This window comes from Acipenser ruthenus, chromosome 31 (assembly GCF_902713425.1).
Source record: "Acipenser ruthenus chromosome 31, fAciRut3.2 maternal haplotype, whole genome shotgun sequence".
Lineage (NCBI taxonomy): Eukaryota > Metazoa > Chordata > Actinopteri > Acipenseriformes > Acipenseridae > Acipenser > Acipenser ruthenus.
The window spans coordinates 3,734,990-3,761,089 of record NC_081219.1 but is presented as its reverse complement, the minus strand read 5'-3'; the positions used below and the strand labels follow the sequence as shown (position 1 = coordinate 3,761,089).

The 26,100-nt window shown below is 40.6% G+C and overlaps 1 protein-coding gene across 5 annotated transcripts in view; it reads left to right on the top strand.

Annotated features, from left to right (window-relative positions):
* Window positions 1-26,100, top strand: part of LOC117396900 (DENN domain-containing protein 1A-like) — a 426,143-nt gene that overhangs the window by 317,308 nt on the left and 82,735 nt on the right. For all 5 annotated transcript variants that reach the window (XM_059005297.1, XM_059005295.1, XM_059005296.1 and 2 more), the window contains one exon: window positions 22,139-22,240. In XM_059005297.1, coding sequence (XP_058861280.1) covers window positions 22,139-22,240 — 102 coding nt within the window. The remainder of the gene's footprint in view (window positions 1-22,138; window positions 22,241-26,100) is intronic.

The following is a 26,100-nucleotide window of genomic DNA, read 5'->3' as shown; positions in this document are numbered from 1 at the left end:
GGTAGTGGCACGGCTGACAACATGCTGGTCCCGTCCTGCAGCGAAAAAGCTGCGGGGGCAGATGGTCCCCCGACCTCCCCCTTCTTCATAGCCGGCAGCTCCCTCCTGTGGGGCTCCGGCCACAAGAACTCCTGCAGCGAAACTGCTGCTGGGGAAAGTGGTCTCCAGACCTCCTCCCCCTTCTTCGTGGCCGGCAGCTCCCCTTTCTGGGGCTCCGGCCACCGTACTCCCTGCGGAGGTACGGGCAGCAGAGGCAGCTCCTGCTCCTCTGCTCCGGGCGGTGGCGGAGGCAGAGGCAGCTCCAGCTCCTCTGCTCCTGGCGGTGGTGGAGGCAGAGGTAGCTCCAGCTCCTCTGCTCCTGGCGGTGGTGGAGGCAGAGGCAGCTCCAGCTCCTCTGCTCCTGGCGGTGGTGGAGGCAGAGGCAGCTCCAGCTCCTCTGCTCCTGGCGGTGGTGGAGGCAGAGGCAGCTCCAGCTCCTCTGCTCCTGGCGGTGGTGGAGGCAGAGGCAGCTCCAGCTCCTCTGCTCCTGGTGGTGGTGGAGGCAGAGGCAGCTCCCTCTGCTGTGGCGGCTGGGCATGTGCGCGCCGTGCTGCCTTCAGCAGCATAGCGAGAGGCTGCTGGGGGACACCAGCATCCTGCCCTTCTCCCCCCCAAAAATTTTCAGGGGGTTGAGCCTGTAACCCCTCCCCTTCCGGCTCTTGGGGCTGAACCAGCAGGCATTTTCCCTCTGCTGGTGGCTTGGGTCCCAGGGCTGTGGAAGCCCCGACTTGCCTCCCTTTGGGCTGTGGACGCATCGACTCCTCCCTTTTGGGCTGTGGACGCACCGACTCCTCCCTTTTGGGCTGTGGACGCACCGACTCCCCCCTCTTGGGCTGTGGACGTTCGGGCTCCCCCCACTCAGGCGTAGGACGTTCGGGCTCCTCCCACTCAGGCGTAGGACGTTCGGGCTCCTCCCACTCAGGCGTAGGATGTTCGGGCTCCTCCCACTCAGGCGTAGGATGTTCGGGCTCCTTCCACTCAGGCGTAGGACGTTCAGGCTCCTCCCATTTGGGCTGTGGACGCTCAGGCTCCTCCCGCTTGGGCTGTGGACGCTCAGGCTCCTCCCCATAACTGCGGAAGGGACAGTGGGCGAACAGGTGATCCTGGTCACAGAGGAGGCACCCCGGCGATGGCTTGTTACATCGCCGTGGATGCCTGGCCCTTAGGCGGCACTCCTCCTCCCTGTCCTTCACCTCTTTATCCGTCTCTGCCTCCCGCTTGGGCTGTGAAGGCAAAACCAGCAGGCATTCACCCTCTGCTGGTGGAGATGGGGACAGCAGGTACTCACCCTCTGCTGGTGGTCCTGCTACCTGGGCTGCTGTTCCATTTATGGTTGCCTCCAGGTAGCTGAGGACAAACTCCACACCTTCCTCCAAGGTGTTTGTGGTGTGTTCCTCCTGATAGGCCTCCCATCTCTCACTGTCCATCATCCACAGGGCCTGGACGACTATGGGCAGAGACTGGGCCTCCAGCCCAGCATTCTCCAGGAACCAGCCCCGCAGTTTGATGGCGTCTTCTGCCATTGACTTTTTTTTCTTCTTTTTTTTTTTTTCCCCCAAAAACAATATTTGTAATCCTTTATATATATATATATATATATATATTTTTTTAATCCAGACCCCTCCTGGTCTGACGCTTGGAGGCGCGGCTATCCCACTTCTGACACCACGTGTCACAAAGACGGCCAGAGTGGGTGGCGTCAGACCAGAGAGGAATACACAGACAGAGATGGTGGTGATGATGAGCTGAGTGCAATGGCTGCACTCAGCGTTTATTAACAAATAAAAGGTTTTAAACGGTACACAAAACAGGACACGGCACTATACGCCAAAATAAAGAGACAAACAAAACGTACTACACTTAACAAACGGTGCACGGAGACAAACAAACACGGTGAGTACAAACACTTATATTTACGATCTCTTTAACTTTACTTTCCTACTTCTCCTCACCCGTTCTCCACTCTCGAACACCCAACAACCAGTGAGTGAAAATGTGTCTCTATATATACTGTTGTGCTGGGATTCAATTACTAATTAATTATTCACTTGAATCCCAGCACGTGAATTAATTCTGTGCAACCCCGTGCTCACATATACATTTAACCAGCACGTGAAGTGATGTGCCATCCTCGTGCCTAAATATAATTATACACTTTAAACACACGTGAAACACAGACCCGTTTATATCCCGTGTACCAATCTATACACCAACATTAACATACGCACGCATACATACAACATAGAACACACAAATGCACACAGGGGCGGGGCACTTTGCCACAAGCAACCACAGTTTTTGTAAATCAAGTGGAAATCAAATTAGGAATTTGTTCTGTTTTCACATATTTTGACTATAAAGTCATTTTTGAATAGTCATTAGTACTTCTAATTACCACCGCCCTTGAATAAGCACTGCAGATGTTTTTAGCAATTTAAAATAAGCACTGCAGCATTAATTCAAAGTAAATGGAATAGCGCAAAAGGATCCCATTCACAGCACAGCTTGCATCGCGATGACTCAGCAGACTGATACCTCCTTGTACACATGATACACCCAATAGTTATCGCTTCATTTTAAATAATTCTCTGATAATAAGCTCAAATGTATTATTATTATTATTATTATTATTATTATTATTATTATTATTATTATTATTATTATTATTGTTATTATTATTATTATTATTATTATTATTATTATTATTATTATTAATATAATATCAATATCAGATATTTGATTTGGATGGTTCTCAAGGGTGTCCCAAGTAGAACATTCTTGAAATATTTTGTTTGTTACTGGGATAGCCTGCTTCCAGTCATATAGCGCCCATCTGAGCACATCTGTCAATGGCAGTTATGTATTTGAGATGAGTCCTTGACAGGTGAGCTGCTGTGTCTGTTTTTGCTGCCTTTAATTGGGATGCACTGTACCTCGGAGCTCTCTCAGCCCTCCACAGCACCACTTGATGGTCCCATCACCAACTCAGAATGCTGGCCAGTTCACACAGGTCCTGCAGGTTCCTACTGCCACTTCTGCAAAGCAGCAACATGAGACAGTGAAAAGAATCTAATCTGAAATGGAAGGGTTTAAAAAGAAGAAAAACACTGACCCCACACCATACTCAGTCCTATTGTAGAAAATACATTTTTTTACAGTAAACTTCCAGGAAGGGGAAGTTACAGTATTATTATGAGTAGGGTTTGATTATTGTGCTATAATTGATACTTTGTTTAATAGTTATCGTTCCTGCTCAGATCTTGACCCGCCCGGTCGATATATACAGTGTATATATATATATATATATATATATATATATATATATATATATATATATATATATATATATATATATATATTATTTGTTTATTTAGCAGACAACGTTTTCCAATGCGACTTACAGAGACTAGGGTGTGTGAACTATGCATCAGCTGCAGAGTCACTTAAAATTACATGTTACCCGAAAGACGGAGCACAAGGAGGTTAAGTGACTTGCTCAGGGTCACACAATGAGTCATTGGCTGAGGTGGGATTTGAACCGGGGACCTCCTGGTTACAAGCCCTTTTCTTTAACCACTGGACCACACAGCCTCCTATATATATATATATATATATACAGACGTGCTCAAATTTGTTGGCATCCCTCCACAAAAAACAAAGAATGCACAATTTTCTCTGAAATAACTTGAAACTGACAAAAGTAATTGGCATCCACCATTGTTTATTCCATATTTAATAGAAATCAGACTTTGCTTTTGATTTTTTATTCAACATAATATTGTAAATAATAAAACAAATGAAAATGGCATGGACAAAAATGATGGGACCGCTAACCTAATATTTTGTTGCACAACCTTTCTGTAGCTCTCAATGAGACTTCTGCACCTGTTAACAGGTAGGTTGGCCCACTCTTCCTGAGCAAACTGCTCCAGCTGTCTCAGGTTTGATGGGTGCCTTCTCCAGACTGCAAGTTTCAGCTCTTTCCATAGATGTTCGATAGGATTCAGATCAGGACTCATAGAAGGCCACTTCAGAATAGTCCAAATGTTTTGTTCTTATCCATTCTTGGGTGCTTTTAGCTGTGTGTTTTGGGTCATCCTGTTGGAGGACCCATGACCTGCGACTGAGACAGAGCTTTCTGACACTGGGCAGTACGTTTCGCTCCAGAATGCCTTGATAGTCTTGAGATTTCATTGTGCCCTGCACAGATTCAAGGCACCCTGTGCCAGGCGCAGCAAAGCAGCCCCAAAACATAACCGAGCCTCCTCCATGTTTCACTGTAGGTATGGTGTTCTTTTCTTTGAAAGCTTCATTTTTTCATCTGTGAACATAGAGCTGATGTGACTTGCCAAAAAGCTCCAGTTTTGACTCGTCTGTCCAAAGGACATTCTCCCAGAAGGATTGTGGCTTGTCAATATGCATTTTAGCAAATTCCAGTCTGGCTTCTTTTTGTGTTTTTCTGTCAAAAGTGGAGTCCTCCTGGGTCTTCTTCCATGGAGCCCACTTTCGCTCAAAAAGCGACGGATGGTGCGATCAGAAACTGACGCACCTTCACCCTGGAGTTCAGCTTGTATCTCTTTGGCAGTTATCCTTGGTTCTTTTTCTACCATTCGCGCTATCCTTCTGTTCAATCTGGGGTCGATTTTCCTCTTGCGGCCGCGCCCAGGGAGGTTGGCTACAGCTCCATGGACCTTAAACTTCTTAATAATATTTGCAACTGTTGTCACAGGAACATCAAGCTGCTTGGAGATGGTCTTGTAGCCTGTCTATTATTTTCTTTCTGATCTCCTCAGACAACTCTCTCCTTTGCTTTCTCTGATCCATGTTCAGTGTGGTGCACACAATGATACCAAACAGCACAGTGACCACTTTTCTCCATTTAAATAGGCTGAATGACTGATTACAAGATTGGAGACATGTGTGATACTAATTAAAGAAATTAATTAGTTTGAAATATCACTATAATCCAATTATTTATTATCTTTTCTAAGGGGTACCAACAAATGTGTCCAGGCCATTTTAGAATATCTTTGTAGAATAAGCAATAATTCATCTCTTTTCACAGCTGCTTTGCTTTATTCTATGACATACCAAAGGCATGCAAGTATACATGATAAAATAGCTTTTAATTTCATCACTTTTCAGGAGGAATGAAGCATTATTTCAATGAGCTGTAAGGGTACCAACAAATTTGAGCACGTCTGTGTGTATATATATATATATATATATATATATATATATATATATATATATATATATATATATATATATATATATATATATATATATATATATATATCATAGAGGTGAAATTCACCCTCGTTACTTGTTAGTGGGGTTCCGAATGGTAACCCACAGGGCAGCCTCTCGGTTTAGCCTTGTATCATTCCGGACATTCTGCAATCTTGCCCATGTGATGGCTTGGGTACACTCACCCATTCAGCAATGGTTACATTTCATACTTGAAAGGGAATGTTAGATTATCATAACCTTGCTTCCCTGAAAAAGAAATGTTACAATTAACCTTCAAGAAAGCTGTGTCCATGACTGCAGCAGGCTTGAAGGAAACATGACGCTGAGTTCTGTGACTGCAGTGCTTTTGATCCCTCGGGGGCAGGGTCACGACTGTGTCACAGGCTCAGAGAGGAGCTTTGGTATAAAGTATTGGGTCATGGTTACATTTGTATTTCAGGGAATGTTGTGATTGTATCACTTTGGGTAGTACAAACCATATTCAGCAGCCACACAGCTGATTTCCACCCCATTTTATATGGCTATTTATGATGCTGTATAAACACTGTGTTTAATGTTTATGTTTCCAATTAAAGGCAGCAACTCTGTTTGTAATGTAATCGTTTATTAAGAATGTATAATAGAAACGAGATAGCAGTCTGAGACGCTTAAGCCGTAGTGCAGGATTCAGCAGCTGGTCATGTGACAGAGCGCTCTGTTTCCTGGCACTGTTAGTTTGTCAGCTGCAGGCACACAATTTATTCTGGTATTTGGGAAGTATCATATTTTCTTTGCTTAAAAAGTGCATTATCTGTAAGCCCCCAGAGTAAAAGCAATCCATTGCCAAGCATGCCTTACACATGCCTATGCAATGCAGCATTACAGCAGCCGTATGTCTTACTTAGTCAATTGAGTGTTTTACTAACACAAGCTTTGACTGTGCTTTAATAACCTTAACATTTATTAAGCAGACTAAAAAGACACTGCTCCTCCGTGTCCATCCGTCCACACGTCACACTAGGAGGAGAACGTCTGCTAATCTCAGTCCAGTAGTGGAGGTAACAACAGTCAAATAGGTTGACTAGTCGCTATTTTAAAAAGGATGTTAAAAAGTCAACTATTTGATAATGTCTGGATCCCTGTTTCTAAACTGTTTCATAACACGTTGCTGTTGGTGCACTGTATTTTAAAACTGCTTGGAATTGTGTATGTTAATGGTTTGCAACTGCACTTTGTCAATCTGAAACTATTTCCCTTACAGTCGCGTGACAATCATATACTGTACATGGTCAAAAGATTTGCCAAAGCTGTTTATTGAAAGTTAAGTTTCACTCATGCAAACTGTTCTAATTTACTGTTGAAGATTGTGTTTTGGAAATAAGTTACATCATGCTTCTAACTTTTCAGAGGGTTACATCATGTTGGGTTTATTAGAGAGGTAATTTAATAGCACTTTGATATGTTTGGGACTGCTGATAGTGGCCTCAATACTTAATGCAGGGGTGGCCTTATATTGCAGTCAATTTACTAAGATACATATTAGCGGTCAGCACGGGTACCCAAAAACCTGGGTACCCGTCGGGTTTGAAATAACCCGACCTGGGTCTCTTTACTACCCGGGTATCGATTTATTAATTTGAGAATTTAAAGAAAATGTAGAAAATATGGCAGTGCAGTTTTAAGCTTTCCATTAAACCTATTCTTAACTGATAGGATATCAATGTTTTACAGAAAACAATAACAGACAGCGGCAAGTTCACCTCAATAATAAGAACTGTGGCGACTATTCTTCTCAGGAACTAAATCGGAAAGAAAACAACATAACAACATCTTGTTGAGATTATGTCAGTGATAACTCTGTGATCCAGTAATTATAATATTGTGGCAATAAGTAGCCTTTATTTCAAAATAAATAAACAAATAAATACAGTATTGTGAGCGGTGTACCCCAGAAAACAGACTGAAAACTGGAAACAGTTTTTCTATTTTAATTAATTAAGTAGATTAAGAAAGAATACATTCGCAGTGGAATGCTGCTTTGGTTGGATGCCATGTTTTAAAACAACAGGAACAGTGAAATATGGCCAATAGATGTCGCAAAGAATCACGCAGCATGATGCGCATTAACAGTGATAACTGTATTTAAACTGTATTTAGTGTTTTCTACTATTATAACAACCTTGACTTGCAAAAGAAGGAAAAACATTGAGTGAAGTAGCTTGCATCACTCTATTTTTAAGGTGTGGTATCTGAAGCATCATCAACAAGTACAGAGAAACATCATCTGTAATTCACAAACCCAGGACTGGAAGACCCAAAAAACTGTAACAAGGATGAGCGATACTTGAAGATAATATCCTTAAGGAATAGAAAGAAGACAAGCATTGAATTGACAACAGAACTGGCAGAAGGCTCAGGTGTCGTTGTCCATCAGATCAACAGTATGAAGATCACTCTTGAAATCAGGACAGAAATGATGTGCTGCAGTAAGAATACCTCTGTTGAGAAAGGGGAACAAGACTAAAAGACTAAAATGCACAAGAACACAGAAATTGGACAATGGAACAATGGTCAAAGGTGCTTTGGACTGTTGATGGATGCTTGTTATATCAGGTTGTTCATTATAATAGGGTTTGGCAATTTGCAGACTAATGAAGAAATGCCCAAATTGAATTAAACATCTTTATACAGTATACAGTAGTTCTTTCAAAACAACTTCACATTGATCAGCATTTAAACTGTATATTTAAATGAAAACAGTAAAGAAATGAAAACAATACAAAGTACACTTACATGCTGAATACAGCAATTACGTGCCCTTTCTCTTGAAAAACATCCAGCGTAGATTGCGTCATATTTTTCATGCTTTCTCAGTGCTTGCTGTTTCAGCCTTATCTTGGAATTAGCCTACCAAGGTCTTTGTTTTCACTGAGAGAATAACACATTCGCAGTGGAGAAAGTTCAGTGTCAGTCACTACCGAGATTGTTTTATGCCGGTAGATTTTGTAAAAGTGATCGTTCTAATAGGGCTAATTTTCCATTGAAAAAAACGGTTCTTGCTGCTTGGATTGTTAAAAAAGGGGGTTTGTTATAAGAAGGGTTCTTTTATAGTGAAGTTAGACTCTGTGTGTGTGATTAATCGGTAGATTAATCTGTGCACATTTTTAATAAAGGTAACGATCTTATAGCGGCTGTCCTGCATAGTAATACAAAAAAAATCAATTGAATCTAAAAATATATAAGCCCAATGGGAATTTAGTTTTATTACAAGCATTTTTATTATTAATTTTATTTTAGTAAATGTAACACATTTTCACAGAACAACCATTCTTACAGGCCACTCAGTCACATACCTGAAAACACAAGACAGCTGAGCTGCGTTTCCATCATTGGTTGTTTAATCTACCATTACAGCTACGTACTTGGCTTCCTTCCTGTACTTCTGCATCTAGCAGAACCTGAGGCACTGAAGAGATTAAGCCGTTCTGAATCTTATTACAGATACCTGAGAATACTGTGACTATTGACAAGTGATTGCTTAACATGCTGTCATAGTCAGAAATCACAGAAAGTAATTCCACATATCACCTCTATTTGAGGAGTTGGTGCCTTCATCGTGCCCTCTGAATGCCAGTTCTTGCTTGCCAAGGTAAACAACAGAATCAATCAAGCATTTAAGAACCTCCCGTTTTTTTTCTTACTTGCTCATTGTGATGTACTGTATCCCTACGCTTCTGCTCATCCGGTTCAACATCACAAAGGTTTTGAGCGTCACAGTGGCTCGCAAGTGGCTTTGGGAATGCTCATGTTTTTGTGCTGACTTGGTTAGACATCTGATTGCTGTAGCCAGTGCTGTTCCATATCGCCTTTTCTGTACTGAACAAAATACAGTTCAGCAGTATCGTTTTTTAAATTGACAGCTACCAGTAAGCAGCGGATACCTTTCATAATTTGAATTTTGGAAGTGGCGAGTATATCACTTCCCTTTGTGGTGTATACCTTCATTTTTTCTGAGAAAGTTCTTCTTGAAAATTGATGACCAAAACGACTACGATGTCTCCGTTGTCTGATGGTTTTTTAATTTGTAAAAAGCCATTTGAAATATTACTTTGAAGTTCTCAATATAATTCTCTATAATAACGATCTCTATAATAAACAATATCACTCGAAACTCAGCTATTCTCAAACCGCTACCTTAGCATATTTATGTCGCGCCTCTGCTCACTAATGATTGGACAGCTGCAAAACCAGGGGCAGGATCTTTTGACAGCTGCATAACAAGAGGCAGATCTTTGACTGATTGCTTAAACCCACTGGTTAAACCTACTAAAAACCTTCAAATGTTTATGTCCCGCCTCCACTCACTTATGATTGGACTGCTGCAGAGAAAATACAGATCTTCTATTGGTTGATTTTATTTTATATTTTATATTAATTACAGATTTTGTTGAAATAATGTATTGTATACAAAATACAAATGGGATGATCGGTTCTACTTGTCTAGTTTATGGTCACAGATTCATAATGAATTCCAACGGCACAGCATAGGAATGACGGCTACCCTATTGGGATTTTAGCAGTCCTTCTGCATTGGTAGTAAATACATAGCACAGTGCTCCCTTGTTAAAAGGCAGCCCTTTATACTGCGGAACAGGTTGTTAGGCAGTGTGGTCACTTGAAAGTGGGGTCAAACAGGCAAACGCCCCAGGAAGACATGCATGTCTATGTAGAGTATACAGACATGACCTGCACTGCAGTGTAGAACATATCTGGTAGGAGTGTGAGGCTTGTTTCCAAGCACTGTGCTCAGAGAAGCTGTTGAGCTGGCTGAGTGGTGTCTGTGCATGTGTGAGGGAGTGGGAGCGATGTGCCATTTCCTGGCACACAGCGGAACCCGGTGCCAGCTGCGAACGGCTGCTGCTGTTTCCTCAGGGCACAAGATACCAGCCAGTGAATGTGCAAACTTGACTGCTGAATTCATTATTTCTCAGCAATACAGTTAGTGTAACAATAGCTAGGAGCCTTTGTTATATTCATATTGGTGCTCTGATTAACACTGACTCGTTTTTTGCAATAAGGGAATCCGAAATTGACTGATAAAGAATATAATTCAATTAACTCTGGTCAGTTGTTTAATACAGTAAAATGCAGACTTGTTTCTAAGTCAGTGTGGCTGTGTTCGTACGGTTGGTATTACCTAGAAATGCTTTTCTTAAGTCAGCTTAACTCCTTTATTGTGAAGAGTAATTGTGCTTATTATGTTGTTCTCAGTAGTTCTAGCTTGTATTCATTCATGTTATGCAGAAACAGTATATGGTACTAGATAGCTTAGGTGAAACTATATATAAGATGGTGTATAAAAATAGACTATTATCTGGGAATGTACAATTGAGTGTATGGTTAACTAACAGAGATGCCAAATTACTTCATCATGCTTACTGTTTTGTCTAATAAACCACTTAGTCTTTATGGTGTTGCTTATTACCTTCAATGTGATTTTTTTCATTTAGCACATACATCTTTCTTGTTTGTCCAGTGTCTGTGCTTCTTCATCCCAGAAAGATTATGAAACCTCAGCTCTTCCTCTACAAAATATCATTGAGCATGGGGGCCAACCGAGTTCAAAGGTTACTGTCTCCCATGATCTTTAGGAAGGATAGACAATAGCCAAGTAACAAAGATTATCTTAGCAAACAAGATGATCTCAGGGATATGACACAAAAACCTTAACCTTTATAAATGTATAAAACCCATTTTAAAAATCACCCTTTTATAATCATAGCACATCAGAAAAGTTGCTTTCAAAAAGGAGGACTTAACAAATACTGCGCTGACTTCTTCTGACAGTGGAAAGGTAGATAGATGGTAACTCACATCATATCAATGTTATACAATTATCAAAAAGCCACATACAGTAAAACATGTATACAATATATAGCTACTGAATGTATGGTAAGTCGTGTGTTTTTTTGTTTTTTTTTCCATGTGTTATGTTCATTTAGAGAACTGTAACCAGAGCAGCACTAAAATGTCAAGTGATATTTTGGAGTGTCATGCTGATTTGACTCTCCCTTCCCTATGCATTCAGTTTAGTTAATAAAAACGCTATTTTGTTGCTCCCTGTTTGCATATTTGAGCAGAACAGTACCACAGTAGCAAGACAAAAGCAGGGGGGAAAAAACAAATGTATGTATTTTTTTATGCAACTTTTCATTGAGGTTGACTTTAGCACTGGTACACTCACCCTTAGGAGTTCCCACTGTTAAGTGTAGATATTGATTAAAGCCTCTGGTACAGTGTGTAAGCCTGTGACTTCAAGAGGGTTAATAAGAAAGGGAATCTGTGTGTTTCTCCAGTGACTCTGTGGTCAGGTTGCTCAGGTGCTGAAATCGTTGTCGGTGAGTGTCGGTTACCCTGGAGCCTGGTCAGCTGTTGTTCTCTGGTAGAGATTACACAACTTAATCATTAGCTGCGATAAGCTGCAGCTGATGCCAGCCTCAACCCCCTTTACACCTAATTAGCCTCATTAATGAGCTCTCCTGCTCTCCATAGAGAGGGCTCCTTCCCTGGGACTGGAGGTAAAAATACTTCACGCAGGTAGAGCTGCAGGAGCCTTTAATGAATGCCTACACCTGCAAACCCTGTGCCACGTGCTGTTTGAGAAGAGGAGCCAGCTACGCACCAGAGACTCTTCACATGTTTACTGCACCCATGCTTATGAATCCTGCAATGGTTTGTTTTTTGCACCATTTAATTATTTAAAGCTGCAGAACGTGTCCATACAGTAAAATTCACTTGATACTGAATAATAGTTCTTTGGGCTCTACTGTGTTTTTCAACAATTTAGCCTTTTCTTTTGTGTGCTTTTCCAGGAAGCAGACTTTGTGGACAGTCAAGTTTGTTTACATTCCCCAAAGATATTGTAAAATAGGAGGTCTGCAGCAACATATGTTTCCGTATGTAACTTATCCATACACTCAAAATAAAATTTATGAAAGTCTACCTTGCAAACACATTGTTTTACTATAGTTTTAGTTGTGAGACACAAGCTTCCGTTTGAACATTTTTGCTACAATAAAATACTGATGAAGAAAAAATAAGATTCAAATGAAAATATATCAAAATAGACTGTTTAAGTACAGTGTTACAGGTTTAAAAATGTTTTAATTGGTTGTTTTTCTTAAGAATTGCTACTAGTGACCCACAATGCCTAATGCAGCTGGACAGGTGGGTCTCAGGTAATAAAAAAATAAAAAAATAAAATAAAAAATAAAAAGTTTGGAACTCCTGATCTAGACAACTTTTTCCACCAAGAAAATGCTCTACAAAGTAAATCCCCAAATCTTGGAAGCACTTGAGACCTGTATAATGAATTTCAACTAGGTATCTAATGGCTTTATGTGTAATTGATTGATTGGAGCTACACCATGAGATTAAAACTGAGCTACAGCACAGGCAGTGATCAGGAAGCAGCAGCAACGTTTACTTCTATGTCTTAGAGTATCCCACACTGTAGTATAAAATACAAACAAGGGGGGCCAGTGATGGTGCTGCTTGTGCTTATAAGAGGTACGGAAATGGATTTCAAAACTTTAGTCAGCACTCCTTTCATTAAGCTGCAAACCGGCCCATATTTTTTGGAATGGTAGCACGAGTCCTTTGGTTGGTAGTGAAGATAATGAGTGAGCATGAGCTGGCCTTAAGGGGAGCGGAGCTGGCAGTGTTTGGCTCCATGAATGGCCGCCCATCTGCTGACTGTCAGAGCATGTTAGGAGTGCTTCTGGAACCATGCCCCAGAGTTTCAGCTCTGAGCTGGTCATGTGACCGTCACCACGACAACTCGCCCATACGTGTAAAATGCAGCTCTGTGAGCCAGATGCTCCGGCGCACATGTGTTCTAATTAGGTGGCATTTTCCTCACCCTTGTACAAACTTTGCCCTGCTGCTGTATGCCATTTACTGTATGAATCTGGTATATCTTTGAACTGGTAGCTGTGTGTCTGTGTGTGTGTGTTTTCATTTTTTGAAAAACAAAACACTGAGTGGAAGTTGAGGACATAAACACAGGACATTAACACAGGATTCTGACTATAATTTGGCACCATGGTTGCTGCAAGTTTTGAATGTTGCATGCATTCAGTTCTGCTCTTTTTTAACTTATATCATTGAGATGTCTGTACTGTCACATTGCAGCTTATCAAATTGGGAAATTAGTTAGTTCAAGTTATTGAGACTTTTAAAATGTATCTGTCCAACCACCTTATGTCACACATTTGAACATGTATATCTGGAAAACTTCTTATCCAATTGTGATGAAAGTTATTGTATTGGAATCTGTGGGTTTACAACCATGGTGGGGTGTTATGGCATTGACATATGTGCTTACAAACATGCTCACACAATTGTAACTATAAGCGTCTCATGTATCTAATGTTTGTAAAACATTGCCTACAAACTCATGAGGCAGCGTTAGTCGAAGAATCTTCTTAATGTTATTGGATTGGATTTTTAATTCATGGCTGTGTGTTCAAACCTTTGGAACCAAATTCTTTCACATACTGTATATTCAAGCCAGGAATAGGAAGCCTTCGATGGGCACTGGGCCATGCCTGAAAAACCAGCACTTTGCAGACCTAATTACTGCCAGCTTTACCTTCCCAACAGGCCGGTATACATTTTTTTAAACATTAATTGAACTCGCTAATCAAATTATGACAGTAATCAACTCTCCGGAGGCAGGAGTCCCTTTTTTGTGCTGTGGTACCATGTTTAGAATTCACATTAACCAAGGTACATGGTGGCATGGAGGGTGTCAAAAAGAAAGTGATTTAAGGTGGAATAACAGGGTTATGGTGGAAGGTAGTATTGCTGGACAGGTTTCAGTTATTGCACTGTAGCTTTGTTCTTTTAAACTAAACAATACATCATAGGTTGGTATCGAATGAGCAGGGAGTAGGTACTGTAGCTTGATGTAAAAGGAACTATTGGTATTGCTGTTTAAAACCAAGTAATACCTCCTTAAATGATATGTGTGTGTGAGTGAGATTTTCTTTTTTTTTTTTTTTTTTTTTTTTTTAACCAATATTGTTTTGCTTCTCCAAGATACAACAGACCTATATGTTCATAACTACTTCCTGCTGCACACAGTAGCCTGTTTAGTTCATACAGTGGCATGACCAGGCTTTAGGGTGGAACTTTGAACAAGAGGCCATTTGCCCCATCAGTGCTCATCAGGTTTCTAGTAGCTAACTGATTCCAAAAGTTGGGTCTTAAAGGATCCTAATGATTCAGCATCAGCGTTACAGCAGAAACGAGCATGTAAGTGATATGTATCCCCTGCCACAGCAGTAAATGAAAAATTAATCTGTAACTTATATATCAGTAACTGATATTCAAAAAATAAATACATGAAAGGGGAAGGGCAGTAATATGATTGCACACGTTAATAATAAGGAAGAAATATCTTTACCGTTACCATCCATTCCTTATAGCTTGTGCACTCTCTCTAACAATCCCACTAGCTTACTGAGCTTAGCAGAGCTGGTGCACTTGAGTCATCCACGTCAATGGGCAGAGAAAGAGAAAGACTGCACTCTCCCTGGCTCTGAGTGACAGATCGATCGGGGCTCCATTCATTGAGGTCTAGTTCAGGCCAAGGTCCTTGTCACAGTGTCACAGGGGGATCGGATCACACCTCTCCACAGCATGACTTCAGGCTATAAGTGCTGCTTTCCAAGCAAGCCCGCTCAGGCTATGCTTATACCACCAGCTAGGCAGGGTTAGGAGCAGAGGTAGAATGTCAATAACCATTTCGAAAGGCATGAAGTGATATTGTATTGCCTGTTGTATCACACAGGGAGGTAGGGGATGGGAGTAATACCCAATTCACACTACCTATATAAAGCATGATTATGATAATAGGACTGTGATTGAATGGAAATCCTGTGGTGTAGGTAGTGTGGAAAGAGTATAACCGGGCTTGCTTTCCTTTTCAACATTTATTTTTCAGGGGCTCACAAACGAATAAATCAGGCAGCTTTTAGAGGAAGTATTTGACTGGGGTTCTTCATTGAAACATCTTGAAACCAGTTAATTATACAAGAGGTTTCCCCACTCAGTTCATGAGTCTTTCCTGACCAGCTGAGCTCACGACACGTCGTGGCTGAGTGTGGCAGAAGAACTGGCAACCAAAGTCAACAATAGGAAAGTGTCAGATATGATTGATGCCCGTTTCATTTGCTGTGATGTTCCTTAGCTTTAATGATGATGGTGGTGAATCATGATGATTCAGTAAAGAACCTGGTCACCTCAAAAATCAATGCCTTACTCTAAAAGGTAAGCAATATATTGCAGTATTTTATAAGGCCCTGAAAAATAAGTCCAAACAGAGCCTAGGTATAAATGTATACAAAGGGTTTTTTGTTTGTTTGTTTTTTCTAATATTTTCTATTCTTTTCTTATTATTTTTACTGAGGTTCAAATTACAATGTGGTCCTTTGTGAAATTGACTTTGACATCCCTGGATTAACCAGTCATATGTTTTCTTGAATGACACATCTGATTGGTTAAAACAAAAACATATATATATATATGTTGACCAGATATGGAAGATTTGTATTGTTCATTTTTCTAAATATCTGTTGTTTTTTCGATAATGAATGTTTGTGTAAAAAAGTTGTGTTTTGTATTTAGTACACTATCAGTTCAACGCTTAAAGTATAACAGCATTGCTTTGTAAGTTTGACAAGTTTGACCTGCTTCATAATTAACCGTTATTTCTAAAGATTATTCCCAGGTAGCACACAGAGAACAATAAGAATGCTGATCACATATTCACAGCATGGGACAGCTTTCTTTTTATTTTTCCTTGTGATTTCCGTTTTAACCAAACTGAATATGACAGTGTTGTTGATCCAAGGGAGTTAATGGCTGTTGTGTTAATTGTAGCCCTGGCTCTGTCATCTGACTCAGGTGAGAATCTTTACCTGGTGTGAGCAACACACCCTCCTGCTGCAAGATTCACGCTCAGTAATTGCTGAGAAACTGCTGTTTGCTTTTCCATCCCTCTCCTGTTTACTCTCTCTGTCTTAGCTCACTTCAGTTCAAAGGCTTTGCTTTCATATTCTCTCTTCTCATGATTCTACTTACTTTTCAATATTTTTTTTGATTTGACAAAACTATTGTTCCTAAAAATATAACATTTAAAATTTTTGTCCAATGTTGTACAATGTCCAAAGTTTCCTAAGTTTATGGTGACTTTATATATATATATATATATATATATATATATATATATATATACAGCTCTGGAAAAAATGAAGAGACCACTGCAAAATTATCAGTTTCTCTGGTTTTACTATTTATAGGTATGTGTTTGGGTAAAATGAACATTTTTGTTTTATTCTATAAACTACTGACAACATTTCTCCCAAATTCCAAATAAAAATATTGTCATTTAGAGCATTTATTTGCAGAAAATGACAACTGGTCAAAATAACAAAAAAGATGTTGTGAGACCTCGAATAATGCAAAGAAAATAAGTTCATATTCATTTTTAAACAACACAATACTAATGTTTTAACTTAGGAAGAGTTCAGAAATCAATATTTGGTGGAATAACCCTGATTTTCAAGCACAGCTTTCATGCGTCTTGGCATGCTCTCCACCAGTCTTTCACATTGATGTTGGGTGACTTTATGCCACTCCTGGCGCAAAAATTCAAGCAGCTCGGCTTTGTTTGATGGCTTGTGACCATCCATCTTCCTCTTGATCACATTCCAGAGGTTTTCAATGGGGTTCAGGTCTGGAGATTGGGCTGGCCATGACAGGGTCTTGATCTGGTGGTCCTCCATCCACACCTTGATTGACCTGGCTGTATGGCATGGAGCATTGTCCTGCTGGAAAAACCAATCCTCAGAGTTGGGGAACATTGTCAGAGCAGAAGGAAGCAAGTTTTCTTCCAGGACAGTCTAGATTTGGCCTCCCCAGCGCATCAGCATGCACAACTTTTGAATGAATTTTGTTTATTTATTTAAATGTTATATATTTATTGAAGTTAATTAGTTCATTCTTTTCTGTTGAGTCCCGCTGGCATAATCGTGTTCAGTCTATTTATCCATTTACTTTCTTTTATTCTTCTATATGTGGCATTGTCTAATTCGAGCTGTTCTAATACTACAAACTTTACATCATTTATGTCATGTCCCTGACTGGTGAAGTGCTGTACTATTGGTTCATTCATTTTTTTTATTTCTCATTAATGAAAGGTGGTTCTGAATTATTTTATATAAAGTAGTTCCAGTCTCTCCAACATATTTGATTTCATCACATTTTTCACAGGCTATTCCATAAACAACATTGCTATTTTTACAGGAGGTATTAGTTTTTAGTGAATATGTGGTGTTCTTATGTTTAATTATATTTTTACTTTTGTCTATGTATTTACACACTTTACACCTACTAGTGCACATGTTCGTAGAACCTATTTTGTCAATTATTCTTTTATGTTTACTGTGAACTAAAATATCACCTAAATTAGCTTCTCTTGAATGCTACAACTAGGGCCTTAAGAAATACTTTTTTTAATTTTTCTGAATTATGTAGAATCCGCAAGTGTTTCCAAACTATTTTAGAAGTATTGGGCAAAAGTTTAGAGTAAGTCATTATTAATGGGACTCTTTTGACCTTTTTATCTCTATTTTTATAATCTAGTAGATCATCTCTTTTTAGTTTATCCACTTTTCTTAACTCCGTCTCTATAATTCTTTCTTTGTATCCTCTTTTTTTAAGATTTGTTTTTAATACATTTCTTTGTTTTACATAGTCACTTTCTTTTGAGCATATTCTTCGTATTCTTATTCATAGACCCTTTGGGATTGCCCTTTTAGTGTGTATCGGATGTGCAGAGGACATGTGTAAATACTGGTGCATGTCAGTAGGTTTACAGAAGAGGTCAGTCTCAATTGAACCTTCTTCAAGTTTTACTGTGGTATCTAAAAATTCTATTTCTTTCCTTGTCCATCGAAGGTCCACCTTAATATTACTGTGTATTTCATTTGCCATTTTATGAAACTGGAAAAGAGATTCTTCTCCATGTGTCCAAACTCCAAAAACATCATCTACAAACCGAATGTATTCTAAAGGTTCTCTTTCCGATTTTCTAAGTAATTTCTAAGTAATCACAAGATATATATATTTTAGGAACAATAACGCCAGTTCCTTCGTACTTAACCATTTTAAAAACCAGCCACTTTGAAGTGTTTTGTTTGTGGGGTGCTGGATCCAGTTCCTTTTTGCGACTGGCTTAATGCTTACATTTCACAGGACCTTTCCTTCTGTCTCACAAAACGTTATGGGCAGATGGCAGTTTAATAGATGCTGGCCATTGTCTTTCAAATTCGAGGATTAGGACTTTGGCAAGTGCCAAATGAGCCTTGAATATGAAATACGTTTTCAGCTTTTTAATGCATATGACTCCAAGTGCACTTCTGATAACTGCATCTGGTCTTCTGTAAGTACTGCCTGCTGTGTCAGTTAATGACAACCTGCAAAGTGAACACTACACGATCTACAGTTAACCCACTCGTATGTATTGTTACATATATCCAGAGAATTGTGATGAAACTCTGACAGGTTTTTCTTTAATCATAGAGGGTATCAGAACACGGGGTAATTTGGAGACGTCTGTCCGTCTGTCCGTGTGTACATAACGTACATGTGCACTGAAGTCATCCTTACACTTTTCTACTCTGGATGCAGTTCAATGTATTCTGTTAGTTTTTTGTTCCTGGCATGCTTTTTGAAATCACAACATCTGATTGTGTTGCTAAAGCACATGCTTGGTTCCATTAGTAACAACAAATAATAATAAACATACCTAATGCATTTAGTTGCTGAGGTCTCTGAGTTTCGAGAATAGCAAAGTGATTTGCGTAGTAAACTGAACTGAAAGGTGCCTGTGTTTATGTGCAGCATACAGTAAAACCTTTCTGTATCTAGTCTTACAAACCAGTAAAGACCAGGAGGGATGGATGACCTTGAATCAGCAGTCATCTGTCTTAATTCACTTTTTCACCTTATTTATGTTCAGATACATGTGGTTGACAAATGGTATGGCAAATATTTTAAGTATAATATTTTTCACTGTTCCCCTAACTTTGTATGATGTCACTATGTAACACAATTTTTGTTCCTGGGTAGTAAGTGTTATTTCCTAATTGCTTATGCCTCAAAAGTATAGAAAATGGCTATTATTCCCCACAAACTTTGCTTTTGAAATTTACCTATTTCCAATGAGAAAACTGGCGAATTTGTGTCTTTTCGTTCACATAAAGTCAGAAAAAAACAACATATGAATCAAAATTAACATGTATTTATACTAAAGTAATACAAAAATGACAACAAAAGATTTAGAAGTGAGTAGTTTTTCGAGATTTACGATTATACTGTAAATCACTTTCACGAATCAGCCCCCAAATGTAGTCTCCCATCATGTTCTCGTTATTCTGTCCTTGGTAGCGGCGTTCAAAGTCCAGTATATCCTGGTGGAAGCGCTCGCCTTGCTCCTCCGAGTACGCTCCCATGTTCTCCTTGAATTTATCAAGATGAGCATCAAGGATATGGACTTTGAGGGACATCCTACAGCCCATTGTGCCGTAGTTCTTCACCAGAGTCTCAACCAGCTCCACATAGTTTTCGGCCTTGTGATTGCCCAGGAAGCCCCGAACCACTGCGACAAAGCTGTTCCAAGCTGCTTTCTCCTTACTAGTGAGCTTCTTGGGGAATTCATTGCACTCCAGGATCTTCTTTATCTGTGGTCCGACGAAGACACCGGCTTTGACCTTTGCCTCAGACAGCTTAGGGAAGAAGTCTTGAAGGTACTTGAAGGCTGCCGACTCCTTATCTAGAGCTCTGACAAATTGTTTTATAAGGCCCAATTTGATGTGCAGTGGTGGCATCAGCACCTTCCGGGGGTCCACCAGTGGCTCCCACTTGACGTTGTTCCTCCCCACAGAGAACTCGGTCCGCTGTGGCCAGTCCCGCCTGTGGTAGTGCGCCTTGGTGTCCCTGCTGTCCCAAAGGCAAAGATAGCAGGGAAACTTGGTAAAACCGCCTTGGAGACCCATCAGGAATGCCACCATTTTGAAGTCTCCTATGACCTTGATGCCATCTCAGAAAAATGCAGATATGTATCCACTTAGGCAGCTGGAACTAAACTGAACTGGCGGTCTTAAGGCCCCTGTATTTATACTACTATTTATATTACTGGAAAGTTCTAGAAAGTTCTAGAAGTTACTCCAAGTTTACTCAGCATTGAATCTATCTGGAATGTTCTGGAAAATAGGTGAATTTCAAAATATCACTGTCCTCGTCACAAAAGCAAAGTTTGTGGGGAATAATAGCCATTTTCTATACTTTTGAGGCATAAGCAATTAGGAAATAACACTTACTACCCGGTGGCTGTGGTTACAATTACTCTAATATTATTTTTTTATGAGTCTGTATTAAGGTGCTTTGACTATGAGTTTAGTTTCGCTGCCAAAGACACATGTAGGCTAGATACGCTAACGTGTCTTTATATTAGTGAACATCAGCACCGCCTGGTGCACAAATATATATTGCAGAAAACTAAAAGGTAACTTGATCCAAAAAGTGGCAGATCACTACTATAGATAGTGCTGGCTATCGGCTGATGTAGCTTAGCTTACCTGTATCTATCATTACTATAGATAGTGCTGGCTATCGGCTGATGTAGCTTAGCTTACCTGTATCTATCACTACTATAGATAGTGCTGGCTATCGGCTGATGTAGCTTAGCTTACCTGTATCTATCATTACTATAGATAGTGCTGGCTATCGGCTGATGTAGCTTAGCTTACCTGTATCTATCATTACTATAGATAGTGCTGGCTATCGGTTGATGTAGCTTAGCTTACCTGTATCTATCATTACTATAGATAGTGCTGGCTATCGGCTGATGTAGCTTAGCTTACCTATATCTATCATTACTATAGATAGTGCTGGCTATCGGCTGATGTAGCTTAGCTTACCTGTATCTATCATTACTATAGATAGTGCTGGCTATCGGCTGATGTAGCTTAGCTTACCTGTATCTATCACTACTATAGATAGTGCTGGCTATCGGCTGATGTAGCTTAGCTTACCTATATCTATCACTACTATAGATAGTGCTGGCTATCGGCTGATGTAGCTTAGCTTACCTATATCTATGGCAGACAACTAGAACTGCTCTTGAACTTAGGTGAAACCCATTAGCAGTCTTGTAAAAAAAATAATAATAATAATAATAATAATTAATCTTAGTATTTGAGTTGCAGTAGAGAATGATAGCAAATATCAATGCAAAGCAAAGGGGCCAGGAAACAAAAGCAATTCAATTTAAAGGTACTTTTAAATATACACTCAAAGGCCAATTTATTAGAACCTCTAATTGCATGTAGGTTTTTGATTCCACCGGGAGGTTGAATAGCACCCTGTGTGCACCTCAACATTGTTGCTGATCAAAGTCCGTGAATGTCAACTCTTTGTATTTGTACTGAATGGTGCAATAGACAGACTTCAGTCTTCATCACACACAATCCCTGGATCTCAATCCATTTGAGCATGTGTGGGGTGAACTTAAATGTTGCATTCATGGCCACAATCCCTCATCTACCTCAATGACACAACTTCAGGCTGTACTCCTGGAGGAATGGGCCCAAACCCTGCTAGATTACGTCAGGCGTCTTGTGGAGGCTGGGCCAAGTTCACTCCAGCTGTCCTTGTGCCAACCCTATATTGAGGAGAGTGTAGAAAAGGAAGGTTTTCATAGTATGATAAATAACTCATTCTTTATTTCCTTTTTAAGGAGGAACCAATAACGTTCAGCGAAGAAGCCTTTGTGTCTCATCGGTCAAGCGCCATGCGGCAGTTTCTGCAGAATGCCATTCAGCTCCAGTTATTCAAACAGGTAAGAATGACGGGCAATCACGCCCCCCACTGCGCAGAATGCAGGCGCTAAGCTAACCTATAAGCACAGGAATGTTTCTTTATGAATGGTTTGTCCCCTGTGGAGCCTGAATGTCCCCTGAGGCGGGTGAAGCTCGGCATTGAAGGAGACCCCGTTTATTCTCTTTGCAAGAAACCCAATCAGATGCTTTACAGATAAAGAACAAACAGCAAGTGGGCTGCACTGTACAGTGGACAGTACATTGACAAGCTGTTTGCAGTTAATATGTATGTTTCTCACACAGTCACTTTTTTGCTGTTTTTAATTGCATTGTAAAGTGGGCTAATGACTTTTACAGTCACTTTAACCCTTTCAGTCCTGCATTATTGTTGTCGAGCTAAAGGATGAAGTTAAACATTGTGATTCAAGAAAGGAGCTCCTTTATTGAGTATACATGAGAACAGGACAAATAAAATGTACATACATGTTGGTACAGTAAATAGGACTAGCACTCATCTGTACTTTCAGAGCTCTAAACAGTGCTAAGATAAGGCAGGACTGGAAGAGTTAAAGCTTTCTCTGCTTTTCATCCCAAAATCAAAATGATGATCCTAAACCCACCAAGCTTCCCTGCTGAAATGCTCTGTTTCAGTTATCATGCAGAGATGGGATTGCATAATGCACAGTAGAATTTTGTTAAGCGTGTTTGACTGATTATTATCCAGATCAAAATAGATTCTCGTAAATGATTGAATGTTTCTGATATAGCTTTGCAGATTACAATAGAATTGAGACTTACAGTATGTTTAGCTTTCCACATTTCAGGTTTATTCAGAATTTTACTGAACAATTACAGGATTTATTTTTAACTGAACCGGTACTATTTTCTAGGAAATACACAATATTTGCATTTGAAGGGTTGAAGAGCATAGACAGCTGCGCTCTACCAGGTAAACTAAAACTCTGGTGCTTTCAGTTTGGTCTACTGCCGAGGTTGCTGTGGCCACTGACTGTGTACGAGGTTTCTTTGACAACAGTAGAGAAGCTGGAAGCTTTAATCAGTTCATACATCAGGAAATGGTTGGGAGTTCCACGCTGCCTCAGCAGAGTGGGACTTTATGGTAAAGGAATACTGCAGCTACCAGTCTCTGCTCTAACCGAGGAGTTTAAGTGCGCCAAGGTCAGACTGGAAATGACATTAGTAGAGTCACGCGATAAATGCGTAAGGGAGGCAGCACCTGTGTTGAAAACTGGAAGAAAGTGGGCGGCAAAGAAAGCTGTGGAAGATGCAAAGGCTGCCCTTCGAATTGGTGATAAGTTCAGCATGGAAGAGGGGGTCTTGGTTTCAGTTCAGCTCCTCCTACATGGCACAAGGCAGCCCCAGCTCAAAGGAGGAAGCTGGTAGTCAACGAGGTGCAAAAGCAGGAGGAGAGGATGAGGTGTATAAAGGCCATTTCCCAGGCCAAGCAGGGAGAATGGATGAGATGGGAGAGTGTGGAACAACGCAATGTTGGCTGGCAAGACCTATGGTCAATGGAACAGAGCAGGATCAGTTTCCTCATCAGGTCAACATATGATGTTCTCCCATCACCACAGAACCTAAACCTCTGGGTAGGAGAGGATCCCTCATGTCCTTTGTGTTCATCACCTGCAACATTAAGGCACATTTTGACAGGATGTAAGGTGGCTCTTAGCCAAGGACGGTTTACTTGGCGCCATGACCAGGTGCTGCGATGTTTGGCCTTAGCATTGGAAGACAAGCGTAACATGACCAATAAGTTGTCACCTGTTCCATCAAAACATTACACACAAAAGACAACATTCCTCCGCCCAGGAGAGCAACCACCAAGAAAAGGTGTTAAAACCAATCCTCGCCCAGGACAACTGGAAGCTGCTAGAGACTGGAAAATGCTGGCAGATGTTGGTCAACGGCTTATTTTTCCACCTGCGATTGCCACCACTAACCTTCGACCAGATATTGTCTTGTGGTCTGGATCAGCATGCCTTGTTCACCTGGTAGAGTTAACAGTGCCATGGGAGGATGCTGTAGATGAGGCGTATGAGAGGAAGAAACTGCGGTATGCTCAACTAGCCACTGAAGCGGAACAGCGAGGATGGAGAGTTCGGGTTTACCCAGTGGAAGTGGGTTGTCGAGGATTTGTGGCACACTCTACAACCCGGTTTCTCAGAGACGTCGGATTCAGTGGCCAAGAGTTGCGTCGCACAGTGAAGAACTTATCTGAAGCAGCAGAGAGGAGCAGCAACTGGCTGTGGTTGAGACGGAAAGATTTTGGCTGGGGATCTCAAGCACAATAGAAAGAAAGAAACGCTGATGTACAGGTAAGTAAGCTGGGCTGAGTTGAGTGGGGGACGGAGGGGGTGATGCTGGGATGCCAGAATCACCGTCGAGCCCTCTTGAGGTGTCGTGGGCTAGTCGACGAAACACTGAGGATGGAAGGTGCCCACTTGAAGACCCCAGAGATGTACACTACTTAGCTCAATCCAGACTGTTGTCATGCTGATGCGCTGGGGAAGCCGCACTGTGGTTGATCCCCGGAGCCAGCATCGCAGCCGTTGTGTGTGCTGATGCACCAGGGAGGCAAAATAAGCTGATCCCTGGAGCCAGCATTACACTTCAGCCATTAACACCAGACTGAAGGATATCTACATCATCATATGGAAGGAAACGTAAATGGATGGAGACACATATGGATCACATTAGTTTACTGTAAAGCTACGTCTTAGTTGGTGCTTATCTTGGCGAGAGCCGAGTTCAAATCAGCATAAAGTTTTAACATCTACTCTCGTGTAATGGAAATCTGTTTTGTTTTGATTCTGACATTGTAATAAGCAGCCCTACACTGACCTAGGATACAGCAGATACGTTTAGACGTCAGAGGATCAAAGAACATTCAAACGTCGCACATGATTGATTCTCTGTTGCTTCACAAACACATTATCACCTGATTCTGTTGGCCAATGGTCAATCAATGTCCGATTATTGTGTCAAGTGCTGGGCGTAGTAACTAGCTTGATCAAAACTAAATTGAAATGCTTACATGAAAATATTATATTTTGAGTGGATGAGGAATGGGGAGAAAACGTAAATCAGTTTATGAATATTCAAAATAAAATGAATGTTTCGAAGTATACAAAAAGCCAAGCAGCTGAAGTGAGCCAGATGAGGCAGAGGATTCATAGCATTGCAAATACTGCTGCATTGAGGTACATGTTTGTGCTGACAGAGTTAAAGAACATACTGAAAGTAAGCAACACATTAAGCTAAAACAAGAAAGTGAACTGAGAGACAAGCAATCAATTTCTGCGGCTTTTACACACGCTTTAATTAAAGAGCGCAGAATGACTGTTAATGAGTTTGTCAGAGCTCTGTGATTTCCTGTCCAGCCTCTGTTTATTGCAGGGGGGTGTGGTGACTTCAGGTGACAGTGCTATCCATCACATCAGCTAAACGCTGTCTATCTTGTAAATATTTGACAGAAAATGATGATGCTTTAGTTGGTGAACTTATGGAACTCATTGATGGAAATGTCCAGTGTGATTTTTGACGTGTCTCCCGATGGCTTTCACCGCCCAGAGTTCTGTCAATTTTCTTTTCTTTTTATGATTTCAAGGTGAATAAACCTGGCTTGTTTTGTGCTGATTTCATGTTCATACCTTCTGCAGATACTAGTTCTGTCAGCACAGCGATTGCCCAAACGTTCGCAAAGTACCAGCTAACTTGGGAAAATGTGGCCTCAGCTTGCACAGATTCTGCTTCATCATACAAGGCAAAATTTGCCAGGGACATTAAACTTTATCAGAAACCAGAACTGAACTGCTACGTATCATATTCCACATGTAAAGTGTGTGTATACTAAGAA